General features: G+C 44.4%; 5 protein-coding genes across 12 annotated transcripts; 2 read left to right on the top strand and 3 right to left on the bottom strand.

Moving 5' to 3' along the window:
• Positions 1-371: 371 nt before the first annotated feature.
• On the bottom strand, positions 372-4,683 carry LOC131886195 (phosphatidylinositide phosphatase SAC2-like). Its single transcript, XM_059234459.1, has 8 exons — positions 3,904-4,683; positions 3,594-3,831; positions 3,101-3,516; positions 2,390-3,032; positions 1,630-2,252; positions 1,315-1,561; positions 1,060-1,239; positions 372-985 (listed from the first exon to the last, which is right to left on the bottom strand). The coding sequence occupies exons 1-8, from the start codon at positions 4,271-4,273 to the stop codon at positions 565-567; spliced, it is 3,138 nt and encodes a 1,045-aa protein (XP_059090442.1). The 5' UTR covers positions 4,274-4,683; the 3' UTR covers positions 372-564.
• A 746-nt stretch (positions 4,684-5,429) lies between these two features.
• On the top strand, positions 5,430-7,776 carry LOC131886279 (translation initiation factor eIF-2B subunit alpha-like). 2 transcript variants are annotated; one of them, XM_059234566.1, is made up of 7 exons: positions 5,430-5,835; positions 5,904-6,163; positions 6,668-6,784; positions 6,859-6,971; positions 7,040-7,184; positions 7,391-7,516; positions 7,590-7,776. In XM_059234566.1, exons 1-7 carry the CDS (start codon positions 5,754-5,756, stop codon positions 7,743-7,745), a joined length of 999 nt encoding a protein of 332 aa, XP_059090549.1. In that variant the 5' UTR covers positions 5,430-5,753; the 3' UTR covers positions 7,746-7,776. The 2 variants fall into 2 exon arrangements, with proteins under 2 accessions (XP_059090549.1, XP_059090557.1); XM_059234574.1 differs by having other exon boundaries at positions 5,433-5,793.
• LOC131886205 (pseudouridylate synthase RPUSD2-like) lies at positions 7,714-10,176 on the bottom strand. Of its 4 annotated transcripts, none has more exons than XM_059234471.1 (5): positions 10,037-10,176; positions 9,396-9,747; positions 9,055-9,319; positions 8,562-8,985; positions 7,714-8,467 (listed from the first exon to the last, which is right to left on the bottom strand). In XM_059234471.1, the coding sequence occupies exons 2-5, from the start codon at positions 9,556-9,558 to the stop codon at positions 7,787-7,789; spliced, it is 1,533 nt and encodes a 510-aa protein (XP_059090454.1). In that variant the 5' UTR covers positions 9,559-9,747; positions 10,037-10,176; the 3' UTR covers positions 7,714-7,786. The 4 variants fall into 4 exon arrangements, with proteins under 4 accessions (XP_059090454.1, XP_059090462.1, XP_059090469.1 ...); XM_059234479.1 differs by lacking the exon at positions 10,037-10,176 and having other exon boundaries at positions 9,055-9,127; positions 9,192-9,319; positions 9,396-9,536; XM_059234494.1 differs by lacking the exon at positions 10,037-10,176 and having other exon boundaries at positions 7,932-8,094; positions 8,165-8,467; positions 9,396-9,902.
• Positions 10,177-10,246: 70 nt separating this feature from the next.
• On the top strand, positions 10,247-13,163 carry LOC131886234 (alkylglycerol monooxygenase-like). Its single transcript, XM_059234506.1, has 9 exons — positions 10,247-10,549; positions 10,614-10,741; positions 10,809-10,960; positions 11,041-11,144; positions 11,435-11,597; positions 11,676-11,827; positions 11,889-12,023; positions 12,116-12,229; positions 12,798-13,163. The coding sequence occupies exons 1-9, from the start codon at positions 10,433-10,435 to the stop codon at positions 13,077-13,079; spliced, it is 1,347 nt and encodes a 448-aa protein (XP_059090489.1). The 5' UTR covers positions 10,247-10,432; the 3' UTR covers positions 13,080-13,163.
• LOC131886244 (uncharacterized) lies at positions 12,704-17,464 on the bottom strand. Of its 4 annotated transcripts, none has more exons than XM_059234533.1 (3): positions 16,434-17,455; positions 14,444-16,358; positions 12,704-14,367 (listed from the first exon to the last, which is right to left on the bottom strand). In XM_059234533.1, exons 2-3 carry the CDS (start codon positions 14,486-14,488, stop codon positions 13,309-13,311), a joined length of 1,104 nt encoding a protein of 367 aa, XP_059090516.1. In that variant the 5' UTR covers positions 14,489-16,358; positions 16,434-17,455; the 3' UTR covers positions 12,704-13,308. The 4 variants fall into 4 exon arrangements, with proteins under 4 accessions (XP_059090516.1, XP_059090525.1, XP_059090499.1 ...); XM_059234542.1 differs by having other exon boundaries at positions 12,704-14,363; XM_059234516.1 differs by lacking the exon at positions 12,704-14,367 and having other exon boundaries at positions 15,492-16,358; positions 16,434-17,464.
• Between the last annotated feature and the right edge of the window lie 3,983 nt (positions 17,465-21,447).

Raw genomic sequence — 21,447 nt, 5'->3', positions numbered from 1 at the left:
TGATGCGCAAAAAACCTATTACTTCACCGCCTCTAAAATTGCGACCTCATGGGACGGGAAATGAGAAAAACAGAAAAACTCACCACTCTTTCTTCACCCTCTCCCATAAAGGTACTAATTAGAAATAGATAAGTGATAAGATTTAAAAAATCGATTGGGTTGTGGGGGCTTGATGTCAACCGGCTGAAATTGAACCACCTCTGAACAGGGAGGAGAATCGAAGTGGGACGTCTGCAATATCAGGAAAATGGGCTTTCCAAATAACCAATAGCTCCATTAATTGACCGAAGTTTTTTGAGCTTAGCGCATATGCTCTACAGTAATGATTCAAATACAGTTCATTTAGCCTGGTGCTAATTCAACTTTACCAATTTGATGTTGAAGAATGTAATTCATTGATTTGAGGCATGGGTACATGAAAAATGAGAAGCTATCACATCATGAAGGAAAATACTGGCATAGCTGGGTTGACTATGATGGGAATGAATCAATATATGGGTAAGCATCTAGGTATTTTGAACGAAACATTTGATTATACAATCAACAACTAGAGCACTCAAGGAATCAGCGAACATTGTCGCAAACAATCAGCACTTTGGTTCTACTTTTTGCAATAGCCTCTTCTAATTCAGGTTTGATGGGAGGGCTTGTCAGGTCTGGATTTAGAGAACCAGGTTCGCCAATTACAGCACTACCATCCTCAACTCTGGGAGGGGCAAGGCATTTTCGAGGAGAAACTGGAGTCGGAGGGTTTTTTTTGGAAGCCAAATTTGCTCCGAAGCTGTTGATTTCATGCGAGATCTTGCCACGTGGGGTGGAAATCAGTGAATCTGGTTTGAACATGCTCTCTTGGTTTGCTGAGCTTAACTGAGTAGGAAGGTTAGCTGTCAGACCTTCATCATCCGGCCTCAATGATTGCTCAGGGAGACTTTGGTTTATCGGTTCGACGACTTCAGAAGGGGTCGTAAACGTTGGAGAGCTAGACCTACAATTTGAAATGAATTGTCTTTTACCTGTTCTGAACCCAACACGAAATTGCTTCTAAAATTTAAGACTTACCTGATATCGTTGGCCGAGTTTTCCAATTGAGTGACATTACCCTGAGGTAGGACTTCTTCGGGTTCTTCGTTGTTTCGCTTGGTTGAAAAACGAAATCTTGACATTGGGTTCAATTTGGAAATTTGTGACGTCATATTTTGAAGGGCTCTAGAGCCTACACTCTTGAACACGGGAACGTCTCTGAAAAGTAAACCGAAATAGGTTATGACATCGTTGAAAGTAAGTCGATCTCAATAGTATCTGATCTTGTCATACTCCAGAGGTAAGACATTGTAGTTCGAGTAAAGATCCGGGATGCGAGTTTTCTTCTTATCTAATTTCCCAAACCAAGTGTCCACTGAGAACCCAGCAATCTCGATTGCCACGCTAATCGAATCGACGATGATTTTCAATGACTCGACCTTCTCTTCGGGAGATCGAACCACAATAGCCATATTGTTGAAGAATCGGAGGTTGGTCGAACGAAACATGTGGAAGAAGCCGGATTCTTTGGCTGATATATCTACAAGTAAAAATGAGAAATTACGAGAACATGTTGCTTTATCTTTAGCAAATTAATAATAAACTTACCTTCGCTAGGCATCTTGTAAAATATCCGCAGACTATGCTCGCTCCTCGTGTTGTTTCTTCCGATCAAATTGAAGCCCTGCTCTGGGACGCCGAATTCGATTTTTTCTACATTTGATAATAGTACTTTTTGGTATTGAGTCACTTTGTCAGTCTCGTCTTCATACAGGGCCACATAGTAGGCGTCTTTGGTGAGGAGAAATATTACATCTAAATCCTCTTGATTGAAATCACCGGACACGGGGTCGTTGCTGATCAAGCCCCAAGCTCCAACCACGGTCTCCTGATCCGGGATGAGCAGCTTCTTGCAATCTTCTATCAAAATTCGGACGTGCTCCGCCGTTGCACTATTATCGACTTCCATTTTGTGCCGAGATTCTGCCGCAGATTCGCTCTCCAGGTTTTTGACAAGGAGCTCCTCGCTATCGGAATGGCCTACAAGCAGGTCAATCGTAGCTTGGCGATAGGCATCTCGGAACTGGTTCAAGTAATATCGACTAGCTGAATTCATGCCGTCTTTCATCATGCCACTGATGTTGCGCTCTCCGGTCCGAGTGAAATCACTCTTTAAGGCATTCGTACCCGCATACTGCCGACTAATGACGTCACCGTTATTGGCCCAGATCCTAGAAAAGGCAACGAATTCAAAATTCATGCGGTCATCCTTTACATGAGTTAAAAAACATTTTGTTGTTTTTAACGAGGTTTTGAGGGGGGGTTGTAAAGAAATGCACTCAGTTGACAAGAGACTAGCTTTGCTCACCCTTGAAATTTCAAGCGAGTTTCTAGGGGAAGAGGCATTTCAGGTGGAACCACACCCAATTTGGTGAGTTGAACTTCCAAAACCATCCGCGCGATAGCAGTTTGCACCACGTTGGTACGATCTAAGCAATCGATGCAATTTATCCGAAAGGCACCTTGCTGCCCACAAACCATCCCATGATTGTCCACCCAACAATAGCGTAAGGCCTTGAGTTGAGGCTCGAGGTTTTTTATCAAAATGGACACGTTCTCGAAATGCATTCCCCGGCAATATTCGTGAAAATCGAAGGCGACAAAACCCAAATCCGGATTGTCCAGGTTTAGTGCTTGATTAAGGTAGGCATCGGCAATCACTTTTTCTCGCCCATTCCTTTCCACCAGACTAACACAGTTAATAGGAGACCCGTAGATCTTGAACTCTCGGTCGAAATGGGCTTGAAAAGCCGCCTGGTCCTCATCGTCCGATCGGTCCAAGATGGGCGGTGGTCGATATTTGTACCCGGGTTGGGACCAATACACTGGTACACTGCCTCGAGTCATCACGAAAGATAATGCATAATGGTGGTACAATAGGATCTGCTCGGTTTCCACGTAATTGGCCACGTGACCGTCTTCATCGACTCCTCGTCTTTTATATCGGGTGCCTAAAGTCAACAAACACGCTCAATTGACCACTGAAACGAGAGAAATGTATTAATATTGGTCTAATTACCCGCTCGGTGTCGGCTCCTGCGCGATATCAGGGCAATGGAGAAGTATTCGGGCAGAGAAATATCGGCTTTCGGCACCAGGATGGACTGGCCGTAAAGTTGATTTGCTTCCGAGAAGTGGAGGGGAGAGTCCATTAATTCGACGAAGCCTTGGATAAAGGGACAGATGAAGGTATCAGCCCGGGGATCATTCAGGGCGATGACGTCTTGAATTAGGTGTTTGTTGAAGAAGAAACGATCGTCGACGCGTTGCCAAAGTGGAAGATCGACCGGATAATCCGGCTGCATTTGTCTTTGGAGGGTATTGGTGAGATCACCGGAAAACGAAAAATAAAACGAGTCCGACTCGTTGAAGAGTTTACAAAACTCGTCCACCACTCGCTTTTCGAAGCGTTCAATCATTCGATTGATATTGGGACTGAAAAACAAACCCTCACCTTTAGGCAAGTGTGGGTGTGGGTGTCATGTACGTTCCCCATGTGGGGCGGGGCTCACCTGCTAAAGGTGATGCTAGGGAGCGGAGGTTTGGTATTGGAAGTCCAAGGGACTTTGACTTGGGAGGCCAAGGCCGCCGCGTTGCCCGCGGTCGATTTAACCGCATCCGAAGCGAAAAGTTTGATCGATCCGCCCAGTTTGCTCAAGGTTTTGGACGTCGGGGCCACAGGGGGTGGGGCGGGCACCTCCTCGGGCGGCAATTCCACGCGCTGCCCCGGACACTCCTCTGGCGGGTTCACTAGAAAAAAAAATCCTTTCATGCCCCTGTCATGAGCCCTTCGGCTTGACCTTCATTAAGGGTGGGGCTTACTGAGCATGGGTTGGTGTTTGGGACAGGGTTTGAGAGCGAGTTGTCGGATGGATTCCACCAAATCCGATATGGGCACACACACCACGCGGGTCACTTTGTAGATCCCGTGGGGGTCCAGTCCTCGACCCGGCAACTCGCACACCCGATAGCAACTTTGCACCAAGACCAATCGCGGAACGCATTCCGGATGGACCCGCAGCACCCCCACCAGGCCCATGACCAGGCCCAGACATTCGGGATTCTCTTGTTGGGCGGGGTCCCAAGAGGGTCGCACACTCACGGCCCCATTGGCCCGTTGAATAAACAGGCTGGATTCGCCTTTGTGCACGGGTTGCAGGATCAAGCACGAATCCGTGGCGATCAGCTCCATGTTCCAACGGGCCACGGGCAATGGCTGAGCCCGAGCGAAAAGCCCGAGCGAATCGCTCAGAGGCCGCTAGATGTCAGCTGGACGACCTCGGACCGGTCAAGGTCTAGGTCTCAGGGGGGGTCTTAGGGTAAAAGACCAGCCTTGGCCAGCCTTGGGGCTAGGGTCAGGGTCATGAAAGGCGAGGAGGGATGCGAGCTCGTGGCTGAGAAACACCTCTCCTGGGGCTAGACCATGGACGCTGACCGACAGACCGGACCAACTTCTATTCATTAGTCAGTAGCCAGTCTATCCACCCATCACAAGAGCCGTCAAATTGACAGAACCAGGATCAAGAACTAGACCCAGTTAAAGAGCTAGAGGCGAGGGAAACAGTCAGAGCCCCGGCCGGCCAGCCCTTCGTCCCTTGGTCGCCTTGTCGCACAGCCCAGCCAGCTGAGACAGCCCGCCAGATCGCACTTTCTGTCATGCTATGACGGCACTCCAGCTAGCTCAGGCTAGATCAGGCTAAGAAAGCGTGACTGTCCAATGTGTCAGGCGTTAAACCAGGAGGCGGGCGCGTGGCGGACCTCGGGGACAGGCCCTCGAGCTTCCATGCATCCGAGGGACAGCTGTTGATCTAGGCCTGGGGCCCGGGGTCGTTGGCAGAAGTGGGAGGTCGGTATGATCTGCTGGGCAGGCCAGCCGCTTTTGGCTGGCAGTGTTTTTGGTGTGTGGTCTGGGATGGGAGTTGAGCGGTAAGCCGCCCGAAGTCTAAGTCACCCCAAGTCCGCGGTTGCGTCAGTGAAAGTTCAAACTAAACTTGGCGTTAGAATTTAATAGTTTTTAGCGACTACTGTATGAAAGAGTTGCCAATCAGTCACCCAATATTGGACACTCAAAGAGGGTCTCAGGGCATGATTGAATCAGATAAAGGTTATGAGTAAACTCGGAAAAAATGGCACACGCTTTCATTGACAACGGGTGAAAAGAATACATGAGGAGGCACAGAGAATCAAATCAACATACATGCGATAAAGAGTTATGGAATGTATCATAGTCTGGATAGTATTTGGTCTAGAATCACATCATTATGTGATTCCAAATCATTAGCATTTAAAAAGCAAAGTGAAGTTGACACAATTCTTGACATTTTCTGGAAGATTTGTTGGGCGAGAGAAATTGAACGAAAAGATTCCCGTTTCTGTACTTCATTCAATACCCCAGTTTGTTGTATATATATACACAATACGGAACCAAGCCTCAAAATGTGCCCACGTTATTAGAACTATAATATGCTGTTTATGTGGCACCCTGACAGCCTTGATCCACAATCCACGCACATGTCTTATTATTATTGTTGTTGTTGTTCATGGATCTGTTTATCAGCTGATGTGTGCCCACCGTGCCCAGGGTCTCTGAGTATCTGTGTATACTCTGACTGATTCTGAGGATTGAGGCCACTTTTAACCTTCCACTGAGATCATCCCACCCAGCTAGTGACATGTCTCCGGCTCTGGCCACCTCGCCCTCCCAGGACTTGGGTAATTTTGAATGCTCCGGGCCGTGTGGCGGGCCCTGGGCAAGTACAAAACTGCGCCTGATACAAGTATGGTGGGTTTGGTTCTACATCGATTGGTTGGACGTTTTTCAGGGGTGGACGTGTTATCGGCCTTCCAGACGGTGTTGAAGACTCAACCCGAGCTGTCGATAGCCATGGCAGCCATTCGTGTACTCATGCAGGTTTTGGCCGGCTGTCGAGCCGGAACCATCCAGGAATTGGTTGAATTACTCCGAGCCGCCACCCAGGTCATGAAGTGCAAGGCGGATTGCTCGTCCACCTCCGTGGTGTCGGGTGGGGAGCTCTTTCTTCGATTCATCACCTTGGCCTCGGAGGCTTTGGAGCAGGAAGACGTGAGTCATGAGTGATCCACACTGCCCCAACTTACTTACTGACTTAGCCTTTAGACCTTTAGACCCCCGTCATTCTGATCGGTTCCAAACGGGCCCAGACCAGCTCAGGGCCTTAAAAAGATCCAGACTTACTGTCGAGTCTCATCCACGCCAGTGGTTGGGTTTCAGAGCTGTAGAGAGCCCTTGGTTTCGGTTTACAAACCGAATTGAAACCTGAACCTGACGAATGACGCAAAAGATGTTCATGATTTAACAGGCCTCCACTTGTTCATTCGGCAAACCAGTCACTCATTATCTCTGCCTCATGGTTTTTCCAAATTTCATCCGACGCTCAAATCAATGATCTTTTTCGAAGAGCTTAAATCGAAAGAGAATAGACTGCCAAAAAAATGCCTTAAAATATGTGGCCTTTTAAGGATTGGATTATGTGTGCCATCTTGCGTAGGTCTAGGCCTGGTCCATGGAACGCGAGTTAAAAACGAGCTCATTTATTTCTTCTTTCAGAACTTTGAAAATGTCCGAAAAATCATGATGGAACGGGGAGAGCAATTCTTGCGGAAGTTGAGCGAATCGCGTCCTAAAATTGCCAAGCTATCGGCTCCTTTTCTTCGCCATGGAACGGTAAGTGTGGCCCGAACTTTGTATAAAGATAACCAGCCGAAGAGTCTTTAAAACATTTACCCTCTTTCGGGCAGCGGGTCTTAGTCCATGCCCACTCCAAATGCGTATTTGAGTCGCTCAAGGAAGTGCAGAAAACTAATCCCGAGATGCATCTGTACATCACGGAATCCAGTCTGGATCACCATGGGTGAGTTCCTCTTTCATTTCCAATTGAGCTTTCTGAGAGCCGGACTGGATTTCTTTTCCACCTGATAGACATGAGATGAAGAAATCACTTGATGATTTGGGGTTTTCAACCACGTTAATCCTGGACGCGAGTATCGGCTATATTCTGGGTAAAATGGACTTTGTTCTTATGGGCGCCGAGGGTGTGGTCGAGACAGGAGGAATTATAAATAAGGTATGTCAACTTTTTCCATGGCATCCTTGCCATCATGTGCCATATGATTGCGTTATACTTGGTAAATTGATAGAAATGGCTGTCATTTATAATATAAAAAGCATCGTGAACTTATATTTTGATATTAAATATATTTTGCCCTTCGACGATTAGGCAAATAGGGCACATTTGAAAGACCAAGACGACACCTATCATCCTCTTTTCAGATTGGGTCATACACAATTGCGTTGTGTGCCAAGGCTCTTAATAAGCCCGTGTATGTGCTTTGTGAGAGTTTCAAGTTCGTCCGGTTCTATCCCCTGAGTCAAGAAGACTTGCCCTCGGAGTTCAAGGTAAGTTGAGAAAGTGCAAGTAATGAAGTCCACCGATATGATTCAATTTCCTCTCACCTCTTTTCTATGCAAGTTCTATGCGAGTACGCTGGAAAAGACGAAAGACATAGAATCAGAACATCCCGTCGTGGATTACACCCCGCCCTCACTCATCACCCTCCTCTTCACCGATCTCGGAATCTTGACCCCATCGGCAGTCAGTGACGAACTAATCAAGCTCTATTTGTAACATCGAATAAGAATAAAGAGAACCAATTGCACGTCCGTTGATCACGGATTCTGGCTAAAAGCATACGGTGATAGCCCCGGTCGAGCTCGACGGTCTTTGATGCTCTCCAAAATGGACGAATCCACGGCCCATTTGGGCCAAGGCGCCTCAATATCCAGATCGCCAATTCGGTATCGGCAAGCGTGAAGACACTGGAACATGTTGGACGTGGCTTGACGGAGTTGGGATCGGAGGTAATCCTCGCCCACTGAGCACGTGACACAATCCGGAAAGGCTTTGGGTCCTGTTCGCGCCAGCCACTCATACACGGGCTGACGGGGCTGAGCCAAAATACGCCTCATGGCTTGCTCTGTAAGTTCGGGTGTAATAATATTGGCCGGATTGCGCCGATCTCGGGGATTGTACAAATCGTCGTTTACCACGGGGCAACCCAATTCCAATAGATGTTGCCGGATTTGATGAGTCCGCCCAGTGGTTGGGATGCACTTCACAAGACTGAACTCTCCTTGGTAGCTGAGTCGTTGGAATATGGTCTGGCTCTCTTTCGGGATATCATACGTCTTCTTTTGATTGAAAGAATTTAAGACATGAGATCGAATTGGACTATCGCAAACGATCTCTCCCGTAGGGAACTCTCCGTCCACCAATGCGAGATATTCCTTGTACGAGTCCTTTCCTTTAGCTCGGAACCGCAGGTGGATATTTTGTGCACTCAATCCTCCCTAGAACCCAACAACATTATTGATAAAGGAATCGAGCCGGATTATATTGGATTCCGCAAAATATAAAAATAAAAAGATTCGAGTTTGATCTTACTTTGGCTAGAATGCAAACGCCACTGGTAAGTCGATCCAGCCGATGGACGGTGCGGAGATCTCGATAGCCTCTTTGAGCCATGAGCGTGACAATCAATGAGTTGAAATAGGTGGAGCCTTTCCATCCGATCAAATAGGACGGGGGTTTGTTCACGACGAGGACGTCCTCATCTTCAAAGAGAACGTCGATATCCCAATCTAGAACCGGAGGTTCGTGGATGTGTTGCAAGTAATTGATACAATCACCGGGTTGGACAATGTAGCTCGGATCCACCCTTTGGAAGTTAACTTGAATATAGCCTTGCTCAATTAAAAAGTTCAAATGAGTTTGACTCGTCAAATACATAGTTTGACACACTCGGATCAGTTGATCGAAGCATTTCTTGTTCTGTTTGACCGTGACATCTGAGCAATGGAGGTAGGGCCTACAATGGGAAATTCACAGTTCTGATACATACAATTGATGTGGAGCAATGCAAACTAACGTACTATACCTGACTTTTTGAAGTCCGTCTTCCCGATAGTAAGAAACGCCATGAAGGTCTTCTTCCGATAAGGATCTCATACCTTGGGTGATAAATCGATGAATTCGGGTTGAAGTTAAAGGTTTATCCTCCTCATTCATACGAACGTCTCGAAAATCTCGGCGCCATTTGCGGAAATTCATTTTAGGATAAACCATGTGAGTGATGCGATCATCATGTTGCCGGATCGATTCTACCGGACACAAATCCTCAATGAAAGGCACATCCGCTAAACCTAAAGACATTGTCTCAAAAAACGTGAACACATGGCGTAATTCGAGGCCGTTGAGCTCGAAGGATCGTATGTATACCTTTAAGTTCGATTTGTGATCCCCATTTGATCAAGGCCTCTTTCTTCTCAGCCGTGATTGCCCCACTAGTATGATGACAGAACTGTTTCGAGAACAGTGCTGTACTATTTAGGACACGCCTTCCATTCATTAGCCATCGGACTTTCGATGTGAAACTTGCCATGTTGGGATAGGATCCTACCCGGTTCCCCTAGTAGTGACCATACAGTGTTTACCTCTGTGTACGTACATTTGATGATCAAGGGGACAACAACCCGTGTCGATTTGTTTTGATGGAAGCTGTCGATCTTTCGGATGAGCGGGAAAGTTCTAATGTTCCATTTCGACAAGACAACCATAAAAATAAGCATAACTGCAGAGGATTATATAACGAAGTCACCTTTATAGTTAGGTACCTCGTGCATGTAAGACTATAAAGCAAACAGTTGTCTACACACTATTTTTTCCACAAAATATTCCATGTTTTTGACAATCGAAGTGATGTTTGAATCATACCATATCATGGTATAGTCCTTTGAGAAAAAAATCCTTTCATAAAAACCATAGACTTGAATACATTGTCGCGCAAGATTACGCGTCGATAGCTAGAATACAGGCAACAAAATGAAGTCCAGTCTCTAAGGACAAAACTCTCGTCCTACCAAGGATCTCATGGTGATCGTGAACTTGGGGTTGTCTGAACATACGCAATCCATGCCCGAAAGGTTCAGACCGATTGTGTATCCGCTGAACTTGAGCCCAAATCCGTAGCTGCATCCACGCACTGTCTCCTCACAACTCACATGAAGTACTGTAGATAGAGAACATACATGGTGTACTGAAGTGCAGGTCGGCCTAAAACGAACCCCGAAGTTCGTACTGGCCCTCTGTCTTGAATGTTGATCCATGTATCTATGTACTCACAATCATCGGCTTGTTGAGACGCAAAAACATGGATTTGTGATTTCGATCTCTGTGCCTGGTGGGCAATTTCTCTTAAATGCCGCGGATCTTTGCCAACCAAGTGTCAGTAGTGTTGGGATTTGCTATTAACTAAAATGGCGTCGCTCAAGGAAATTGCCAATGGATTTGGATCCCTGTTCTACCTTGTGAACCCGTACGAATCCATGTACAAGACTGTCGAGGATATGCCTCATCCCAATGTGGTCGAGAAAGTGAGTTCTGTGTTCAATCAAATCGATTTCTTCTCATGATGAATATGCCTAATCCACCATCCAGGCAGGCTCCTACTTTTTTGTGCTCATCGTTTTGGAGCAATTGGTTCTTAAATGGAAAGGAAAACCGGGAATCCGTTTGAATGACGGTTTAATGTCCATTGCCAATGGTTTCATCATGGGTATCAAAGAGTAAGATTTGCTTATCGAATAATTAAATTAGAATGCAGGGTATTCTGACCAAGTTATTCACTTGCAGTGTTTTGATTAAGGGTTTGTTGATGCAAGGCTATTTCTATATCTACGATCATCATCGTATCTATGAGCTCCCTTGGGATTCAATTTGGACTTGGATCATTGCGGCGGTTGGATCTGATCTGGCCTATTATTGGATCCACAGAGCTGCCCATGGTAACAAAACTCAAATTGTTCAATATTGTGCAAGAAATTTGTTCTTTATTGCTGATGATGATTTTTTTGCTTTTTGTCAGAGGTCAACATTCTTTGGGCCGCTCATCAAGTACATCACAGTTCGGAAGAATACAATCTGACCACGGCTTTGCGACAATCATTCATGCAAGCTTTTGGCTCTTGGGTTAGTGGAAAAGAAGGTTCAAATTATCTCTAAATTCCAGAGAAATGCCATGCATTTTTGGTATTATTCATGGGAAGAGGCTCAACACAATTTAAATACTCCTTATGCGTCAAATAGTCAGTATGAGTCACCTTTATTTGGAGTATGCAGGTTCCCATTCGACAAAGCACTCTGACAGGATATTGGACAATTCAGATTTTAAGCTTCTGTGCTTGAAGTAGAATCGAATTAGTTTATCAGAGTACAAGATGCATTAGTCGGTTACTCCAATCGAGTTGTTTTGCTTTCAGCCCTTCTATTTACCAATGGCCTTTTTTGTTCCACCAACTCATGTCATCATTCACTCTCAATTCAATCTTCTCTACCAATTTTGGATTCACACCGAAGCGGTCAAAACCATTGGGCCCTTGGAGCACATCTTAAACACACCTCAACATCATCGAGTTCACCATGGTTAGTAACTTCAATTGCGAGCAGTTTCTCAATCTGCCTTACTTGGTCCAATCATCATCATTCTCACCTCCAATCAAGGGTCCAATCGCTATTGTCTGGACAAGAATTATGCTGGAGTCCTAATCATTTGGGATCGAATGTTCGGAACATTTGAGTGGGAGCGTCCAGGCGAAGACATTGTTTACGGATTGGTGGATCAACCTCAATACTTCAGTCCAATGCGACATCAGGTAAGAAGATCTAACAAAAAACATTTGGCCAGGCATCTAAAATATGACATCACATTTTCAGATACACTATTATGTCAAAATTGTAGAAAAAGCTAATACCATGGATAACTGGTCGGATAAATTGTCAGCTTTCTTGAAAGGTCCTGGCTGGTTCCCAGGCACTCCACGCTTAGGGGATATCATGCAAGTACCGGAGGTAAAAAAAAACCCATAATGATCTATACTTTACAAACTTAGGTCATAAATAATAAGTCATGATAATATCGAGATGTTTTGTTTTTTCTTCAGAGACAGAATCGGAAAAAATATGATCCCAAGGTTCCCAGTTGGGCCACGGTATACGCCGCATTGCATTTTCTTTTGCTCTTCATGGCATATGATAACTTCATCCGATTTAACGTGGTAGGTACTAGAAGCTTATGATTTAATTCATCTTTAATTTTTTAATTTATAATTAATTTGCTTTAAAAAGATCCATGCAATTGAGCGATCAGATACAATGTGCAATCAACATTTAAAGTGTTCGTTTCATCAAAGACCGTCCGCACATATGCTTATCTCAATATTAGCAGGAAAAAGAGAAAATTGCTTGAGATCATTTCCAACTGGAGGATACATTCAATTGAGCTCAGACGATGTTGAAGCTATTGCAAATTAATGTAGCAAATCTCACTAAAGGACCTGGAAAAGCAAAGAACTTATCTTAATATCTTAACTTGAAGGGTTCAAGCTTTTGCACACAATGGGCATTCTTTGAGCCGACACGTCCAATCTGTCATGATTATATGGCTGAAGGATTATTTTTCAAACAAAGCTCAGATATTTCTGCAACATTTGGGATTTTTTTTGGACTGCAAAATATGTTCGAAGTACTGATTACTTTGATTGTTTTATATTTATATTTCCAAGAAAAAAATAATTCTCGTGTTCTTGATGCGCCAGTCATTCTTTGTTGGTCTTGGTTATGCAGGGTATGTCGCAGAGGACGGTCACTCTAGTCATTGGTCTTCTCATCTGGACATTGAGCAACATTGGTTTCATCTTTGACAAGCGACCCTGGGACTGGTTTTCCGAGATTCTCCGCTGCAGCTTCATCATGGCCCTTCAAATCTACCTGGGTTCCTTGCAGGGTTTCCAAATTCCAAATGAAATTGTGTTCTGGGCCTTCCTCGCCTCATGGGGAATTGCATCTGCGGCCTTTTTGGCTAAATTCATAACCTTAAGCACCTCAAACAATATCAAGAAGGACTAATGAAGACATTGTCTAGCTATAAGATAGCATTTTTGTATCAATTCGTAGCTTTGACAATTAACAAATACATATTCAACAAATTTGCTCAGTGACCGAGATAAGGCATGAGTTACGAGGTGATAGAAGACACGACCGATTAGCAACCACCCTGTAGCACTAGCACTCAAGCATTTCATTCACAGCCTGTTTCATTCTACACAGAAAAGCTAGTTGCTTTCCCCAACTAATATCACAAAGTGGATTCCTGGCATTCGTGTTGGCTTTTGGACCCATTACCGGGTTCCACGTTGGGACTGGACGGCTCTTGAAATGAGAGTGCCAGTTTCCGCTTCCGACGCTGAGACTGCTCCGAAGGGGCCTTGAGACTGGTTCTAAGAATGCCGCTCTTTCGGTGGTTCCAATCCATGCCTTGGACGTCTTTGAACATGGTGCTGGCGTTGGAAGTGTTTCTGCGCTTCTTTTCCGCACTACCGGTCTTTTCTTGGTCTCTCTGCTTGGAGCTGTCGGATCGATGAGATTTTAATGAACCAGGCACAGAGGTGGACATGGTCAAGGGATCACTGGATTTCCTAAACTTGTTCATGAAGCTCTCGACAGATTTCCTGGAAAGCGACTGGGAGCGCATGTACACTTTCTTGAGGTCGATTTCGTCTTTGCCTTCCGAGGATTCGTGGGGATTGTTCTCTTTGTACGAGCGCAGCAAACTGCCAATCCTTCGGGGAACATGGGACTTGGCGGAGACCGTGTTTTGGCTATTATCGACGGGGTCAAATTCCGTCCCTCGGTCCGTGTCTGTGACGATGATCATTTGAAGAAAGTTGTCATAGAAATGCTCCTCGCTGTCTTCATCCCGAGAGCTTTTGGGTTCGTCGGATTCAACTGACAAGTCTTCCAAGCTCTCCTCTTGAATGGTGGGGATGTACTCATGTGGAATGTTTTCGTACATCTCCTCGTAGGTGTTCTCATCCAAGTCCGTCAAAGCTCCATGGGCACTGTTGCTTCGTCTCAAGTAGGCAGACTCCCTTCGGAAAGTCTCGAAGGTATTGGGCATCGAGGCAAATCGGTATTCTTGGCTTTCACTTCGTTGGCCTTCGCCGTGTTTGAGATTGCGGGCTTCCTTGAAGGTCTTGCAGATGATGAACAGACCAAAGGCATAGACTATCGCCAAGGCAACGAATATTATGAGGCTGATGGTCAAATAAACCCCAGGAAAGTTGGAAAGAATGGGTTCAGGACAATGGCAAATCATTGTGGAGTTGTCGGGATTCCCCATCCAAATTCCATCTTGCTGAAACAAAATTTTACTGACAGTCAAGAGAGGTTCAACCTTTCAAAATCCTCCGACTTCGAAGGTCATCAATTACCTTGGTACAATTGAGTAAGGGGGGTTCCTGGGTCGTGAAATTCATGGTTTTCCAATCAAAGAGGGTTGCGAGTTCAAAAAGAGGCACGACCTTCAGGGGAAAAGCGTTCCATAACTTAGATTCACGTGTTCCAACAATTGGAACACAAACACAGAGAATGTTAAAACACAAAAGAAGAACAGATCGTCTTGAGCGAGGATTGGCCACGAAGTGATGTCACAACAGACATGAAAATCAATAATGAGCTTCAGAATAGATAATTCAGTTGACTCACTTGCCTGGTACAAGGTACAGGCACATAATTTGTAATGGGCGCCACGCATGAATCGAAGATAACGAGTGTCCTGGGCGGGCTAATTAGTCCTCAATTAACACATCATTGGGGATTCAACAGGATTTGCCTTCACGATTAGGTGAGGTACAAACTTGGTGAACGGCACATATGTGGGGAAAGGAAAGGATGTGCATAAAGCATCATCGCTCCCAATATGCATCTGGCTGAAGGGGGGCTGAAAATGCCTTTGATCCATGAAAGGATATCTATTTTTAGTCGCCGACAATCGAATTCGAGTCGAAGGTGCAAGCAGACAGGCGCTCTTAGTGTTTGAAGAGCATTCATTTTGTGTCCTGGTTTCATGTTTCATTTTTTGCACCACTCGCTTTTCCTTCGTTAGAATTTGCTCACCCTTGAAATCTACTTTTTGTAGAGGGACGCCAATGAACTCGTACAATGTGCATTCAGTTGAGAATTATGAGTAAGAGCAGAGCAAATCTTATGATGATTGGCTAACATGATTTTTTGTGCTTGTTATAATTTGAAATTTGACAAGTTATTTGAATCAAGCAAATCCATTGATCAATAAAGTCTTGTATTAAGATATTCCTTCGTTTCATGATTTGCGAAGTTTTAAGCTTTTAGAGCACAGATATTGACCGACATTGGCTATGTAACCTTCTTGAAAGTTGTTATTGCTCTTAAGCTCGGATGGGAAGGTCAACGTTTGAAATTTAAGATATTACATTTGTTTTCAAGTTTAATCATTTAAGCTATGACTTATCTTTTGATATATTTTGGAACAATCCATTAACATAAGAAACAAATTCAAAGTGATGTTGCATCTAAAAGTAAGTGAATACAATTTGAAAATGACAGGAAAAGGCGTGCCTTGCAAAGGTCATATAAGTCAGTCAACACACCGCTTTCAGCATCAGAATTGAAATTCCATGCATCAAATATTTGTTGTCAACGTCACTTCCCATGAACACACACTTATCGTAGCTAAAATGTTATCTGTATTGTTCAAATGCAATCTGACGACAACTATAACGAGATTACGCCCACCCTGCTTCAAATTTAAAGTTTGCTGCATTGACCACAGGGAAAAACTCACAAAACGGAAGGTTCTTGTTCGTTACAAATGAACCTCAAAATCCGAAGCCTCTTGAAAAGTCACTCCTGATCGGCGATGACGATTGTAAACTAACACTTCCGAAGACGTACTTCCACTTCGATCTTTTTGGACCAATGTTGGATCAAATTCTCTCAAATCTCCTAAAGATCGTTTCTTCACTTTTTGAGCCTTGTATTTTTTGGCATCGTGTTCGGGATTGTCATCAAGCGTTTCCCTCTTGTTCCCATGCGACGTCCCAACGCCTGGACCATTGTCTCCAAACAAGTCAGTTTGGGCCCGATATTGAAGAGTGTTCCGCCCCAAAGTGCCTATGACATCAGCCACGCGTTTTAGGATAGGTGTCCCTTGATTATCCAAAGACTTAACTCGGTTAAAATTCTTGTCGAAATTGTCTAAATTTGGCGACGAAGGACTTCTTTGGTTGAATATGCTGGAAGGCCCCTCCCATTTGCGTGTGGGCGATGAGGAATTTCTCCGACTGGACCCACGGCTACCTTGGCCTGCTAAAAAAATGAACCATTAGAACGAACAATTAATCAGGTTAAGGGGGGAAATGTCATTGGTTATCCGTGACTTACCCTCGTATGATGCTAAGCTGAACGACATAGACGCCTGGGCAGTTCCTCGCATGGTTCCAGATTCTAAGTCCAAACCCTTTTTCTTTTTATAGTACTTGTCACTCGATTCTGCACTACTACGCCTTCGATCGTCATTGGAAAGCCTGGGAGCGAACTGCTTGTCGAATTTTTCCCCAGTCAAAACACTCTTATGCATACTCTCCACAAATTCTTGCGATTGAGTTCTGTAGAGCGTTCCGGGTGGTTCCATACTGGGAGGACGAAGGAAATGGGACGACATGGATCTTGTGCCCAAAACATGTCCACTGAGACGAGGTAGTGAGTTCCCAGATCTTTGGTAGTTCCTTCGTCCCTCAGCAAGGTCGATTTCTTCTTCATTTTCTTCTTCGATAGTACTGAAAGACTTGGAGGTTGGTCGGGCAGCCTTGGAAAGTGTTCCAAAATTCACTGGTGAAGGTGCTCGTTCATAAAACCGATCCATTTCCTCTTTCTTCCGCTTCATGTAGTCTTCAGTCTCCTCAATTTCCACAGTCCAACTGGAATCATCCACAATATCGACATGGGGCTCATATTCTGGCTTTAGGAGCTTCCTTAAAGTCATGGCCCTTCGAATGGTGAAAGTCAGCATGATGGCGAGAAACACCAGGGAACACGCAATGCAGGCTATAAAGAACACTTGAAAGCCCAAAGTCACACCCCATTGCTGAACATCACACCCATTGTCGGGATCGAATTCCAGTGTCGTGGTGGTGTCCACCGATGTGTTCTCAGTGGTGACCCTCGGAGTCATGACTGAGAATGAATCAGGCTATCGGGATCCTGGGCACCAGTTTTGTTGCTCCCAGTCCGTTTTATCAGTTAATGCTTCTTGAAGCAAGTCGGATCTCGAATGAAGAGGGCCACTCCTGGCGAGGAGAGTTGCTTGTGCCTCCCACAAAGCTTCTCGATTCCTGATTGCTCTAAATTGATCTTGAAGAGGTAGTTTTGATCAAAGATTTTCGTTAGCCGGATCTTAGCGACAAAAGAGCGAAATTTGGATTGAGATCAATGGCTAAGCCACGCTGACGTCCTGAAGACCCTTTGATAACCTCAAACGCCTCAAGCCCACTCGCCGCATTGATTTCTCAATAAATCCAGCAGGGTTGTAAATATTTTACTACTCGCGCCTCAGCCCTAGATTGTAAACTATGAGTGATTGACAAATGCTTCCTTTGGGAAAGCTAATTTTAGATGAACGAACGCTAGTCTGTTATAGTAAAACTTAGAGGAAGCTGCTGATTCATTCAAGTAACCAGTTCAGGCTATATTTGGAATGCAAAAATACTGAATGTGGGTGCGTCGAACTCTAGGTCTGTTTTGTTCTTTCACTTGTTAATCTTGGACACATGGTAAGATTTAGTATCTTGAGAAAGATTGTAAGTGTAATTTCATTTTTTTATAATGATATCTACTCTGTCCATTGACTAACTGAATAAATGTTAGCAATCCATCGATGACATTGATAATGAATTCTGGTTCATTGTTACATTACTTTCTCTTTCCAGGTAATTGCCCTATTCTTTATTTTTCCATAAAATTGCCATTCAGCTTGGCTTTTGACGAAAATATTGAAGAGCACATTATTAAATGTCTTCTTTTCTGCATTACGAGTTAATAGTGAATTTCTAATTTAATAAATGAAGTTGGGTCTTTACGACGTTAAAGCAATCCTCAAATCGGCAAGGGAAAAGATATAGACAGTGACCGTTCAGCTTGCTTTGAGAGTATTAAGCCCAAAAGCTGAAATATGGCCACGGTTTCTTTATGATTGCCGGATGGTATCCCTTGACAAGATATTTAATGCATGGAGAGGAAGGTATTCATACAGAGAACCAAATGGATTATGGAGAGTAATGAGAGGAGAGGGAGAGGAGACCAAGGGAAACTGCATGGGTGACTTGAATAAAAATATAATAGTTTCTAAAGGGTCTCCGATATGCTTGGACCTTGAGTTAAAATATAAATTTGAAATTGAAAGGCTAATTACCCACCTGTTGAAAAGGCATTTCTTATAACTTTCTTGACATTCAGTTTTAAAATAGCATATTCAATCATATTATAACGGCAATTGGTCTATGGTACTTAATGCAATAGGACCGATTTATTTTTTTTCTCTGCAAGACAATCAAGAAAACCTGTTTCCATCTGAGAGCGTGCTAACTTAAAGGATACCTAAATATACAAGTTATGCATAAAAAGGCTCGCTTTGGCTAACAGCACCATCAAATAAGGCAAGGTAAAAGAAAACGAAAAGTCATAATTTAGGAATCATTTCACAAGATTGCGATGCACGTATCACTGGAAATGGTATACGAAACGACTGTTTTTCTAACCCATTGGTCGTTGAATTCCCCTTGTGTATTATTGTGAAACCCTGAAGCGCTAAATTACAAAGTGACACCATGTGACGCTAGCGTCGCTTGGTTGATTTACTATAACTAGAGTGTGGACCCAAAACAAGAAAGCCTCTAGTTGACTGGCGAAGAAAAGCAACCAATAAATTCAATTGTATTTTCATAGTGCGTGGTTAATGCACAAGACTTTTTAGGAAATAACAAAGAGTTCCAGTCACATTTTTTCCTGCAACTTAGGGCAAACATCGAAAAGTTAATGCGAAAGTGTCAAGTGTGGAGAATATGGTTGCTGTTTATTGTTTTGGGTCCTCGATCCAAACAGATGCTGAATTTGAATTAATGGCTGAATGAGGCTAAAACGGCAAAGAGCATGTCGTCACTTAATAATACAACATTTTGCCTTCAACCTTCAACATGAGTTCATTATCTTAAATGCGAAGAACATGGAGTGACTTCTAGCATGTTCAATTTGGTCCTTAATAGAAGCATGAAGTTTGACAGACATAATAAAATATAGGCCTACTGATATGTTAGATATTCTTGCTATTCTGTCTGTTTAATCTGTGTGGGTGTGGCACAATAGTAGAACATACGCACCTATGAACCTAAATTATCCCCTATTGGCCCTTTGAATGGTACTTATTACCGATTAGTGTCCCTTTAGTCCACATTTGGGATCAAAACTGTCTCTAACAAACTGAGTCGAGTACGGAACAGTAAATTGCCATTCGGCTAATGGCTAGAAAGATGCCAGATTCAATGTTGCTTCTGGCAGTGTTTGTGCGATGTGAGAGTAAAAAAAGTTCAGGCTGAGAAAAGTAGTAATTTCCTGTTGCAAATTTTCCCATGCATTATCGTCAACAGTATCATCATTGTTGTGTCGGATGGGTTGGGAAGCTTTTATTACTCCTTGGCTGGCAACTAACTCTCGGTCTATTTGAAGTAAGCCATCGCTCACTCACTCGCTCACTGGTACATATCTATCCATTCCAGCGGTATGAGCGATGTATTTGTCTTATACACCTACACCACTGCGGATGTGTGTGTGTGTGTGTGTGTGCGTGTGTGTGTAGTGGGTAGGTGTCTGTGGAAGTGTTTTCCAAGCTTCCCCAACCACCAATTTTTGTCCATTTCGAATACGGGCCTTCATTTGTCTTACGCTTGAATTCATTTGCAATAGATTATTGCTGTTGAAGTTGCTGTAGGGGCTATCAAGTTACACGAATTACTCGCTGAACCTTCGGATACTCGTTTCTTATATGCGATTTAGCTATTACGTTGTGGAATACGTAGTACTCAATTGAAACATTTTTCTCTTTTTTTATTTTTGGGGGTCAACTTTTCAGTTTCAATAGCCATTTGATCAGATATCTCGGTAAAAAGTCAATTGTTGGGAGGAGGGTCGAACGGACGGACTAAGAGAGAGAGAGTTTGTAGCTCCAAGACGATACTGTAGTAGGTGAGTAAGGACTTGTTTCTGGGAGATGAGCTCCAGAATGAGCAGCAAGAACAAGGAGCATGGTTCTCGGCTAGAGGGAATCTTGATACGTGCTACGTGCATGCGAGTTCTCAGAGCCCAAGTTCAACTGGAAGGGAGGTGTAGAGGTTGAAGGAAAACCACGGTAGTGAGCTAGGGGCTACGAGGAGAGGGAAGCGGGGGGGGGCTTCTTTCTCCTACCATCGATTCATCCATCGCCAACTTCCAAGTTGAATGTTTCTCCCAACCAATCGTTGGTTGAATGAGTGGTTGTCTGGCCAAAAAAAATGTGTACGGCCCTTCTTCATTCTTGCCCGGGAGTGCTTCTTCTCGAGATATGAGGGACTTTCCAGCCAAGCATTCGGCCAACCGATGGGCCCGCCGCTCGGACAGTTATACGCTTCCTTTCAGTGTGACTCTTCAGCTGGATTTGAGCCTTCGTCGGGTGAAGAGACTTGAGCTCCGGGTCGATTCAAGCAAGAACCAACATCAAAGCCAACCGGTATTACCAGAGTGAAGTTTGAGAGTTTCCTCCGGTCCAAGAGCCTGGCTGTGTACATGCGTGCGTGTGTGTATCTTTCTCGTCCATCGGATATCATCGTGCGAGTACCTGAGAGCGTGAATGGCAAGCCCTGTGAAAAGCCGGCGCCCCTTCTCGTCCTCATTCTGGTTTCATAGGCTTCATTCAGTTCATGTGAGTGTGTCATCGACTCGAGACGCTGACGTTGGAAATTCCGCTGGTTCAAGTGGTTTTTCGTCTTGTTCGATCACTCGTCGCAGGTAGTAGTGGTACTACTACTTATACCACTACTACTACTGCTACTACGAACAAACTCACACTCAAGCAACTCGAGGAGAGACCTACGTACATGAGAAGTGCTGGCTGGCTAGCTGTGGTGGAGAATCTTTTCCATAGTACCACTACTTGGTTGGTGAGCCGGTTGGTTGTGGATCTTGAACAGCCCTGCGTGAGAGAAGCAACAGCACAAGTAACCATCCCATCAGCTAGCTCCGAAGCATTTCCTACTCTACCTTTGCTTGTCTGGTCAGTGAACTCTGAATAGTTGGTGATTCCAGCGTTGCCGTGGTGGTTGGCAAGAAATTCGGTGGTTCTCGTTGTTGTTGTTGTTGCTCTTACGTCCAT

The sequence above is a fragment of the Tigriopus californicus genome, chromosome 1 (genome assembly GCF_007210705.1).
Source record: "Tigriopus californicus strain San Diego chromosome 1, Tcal_SD_v2.1, whole genome shotgun sequence".
In the NCBI taxonomy this organism is placed as follows: Eukaryota; Metazoa; Arthropoda; class Copepoda; order Harpacticoida; family Harpacticidae; genus Tigriopus; species Tigriopus californicus.
Note: the sequence above shows the minus strand (reverse complement) of the source record. Positions and strands in the feature narration are given on the sequence as shown.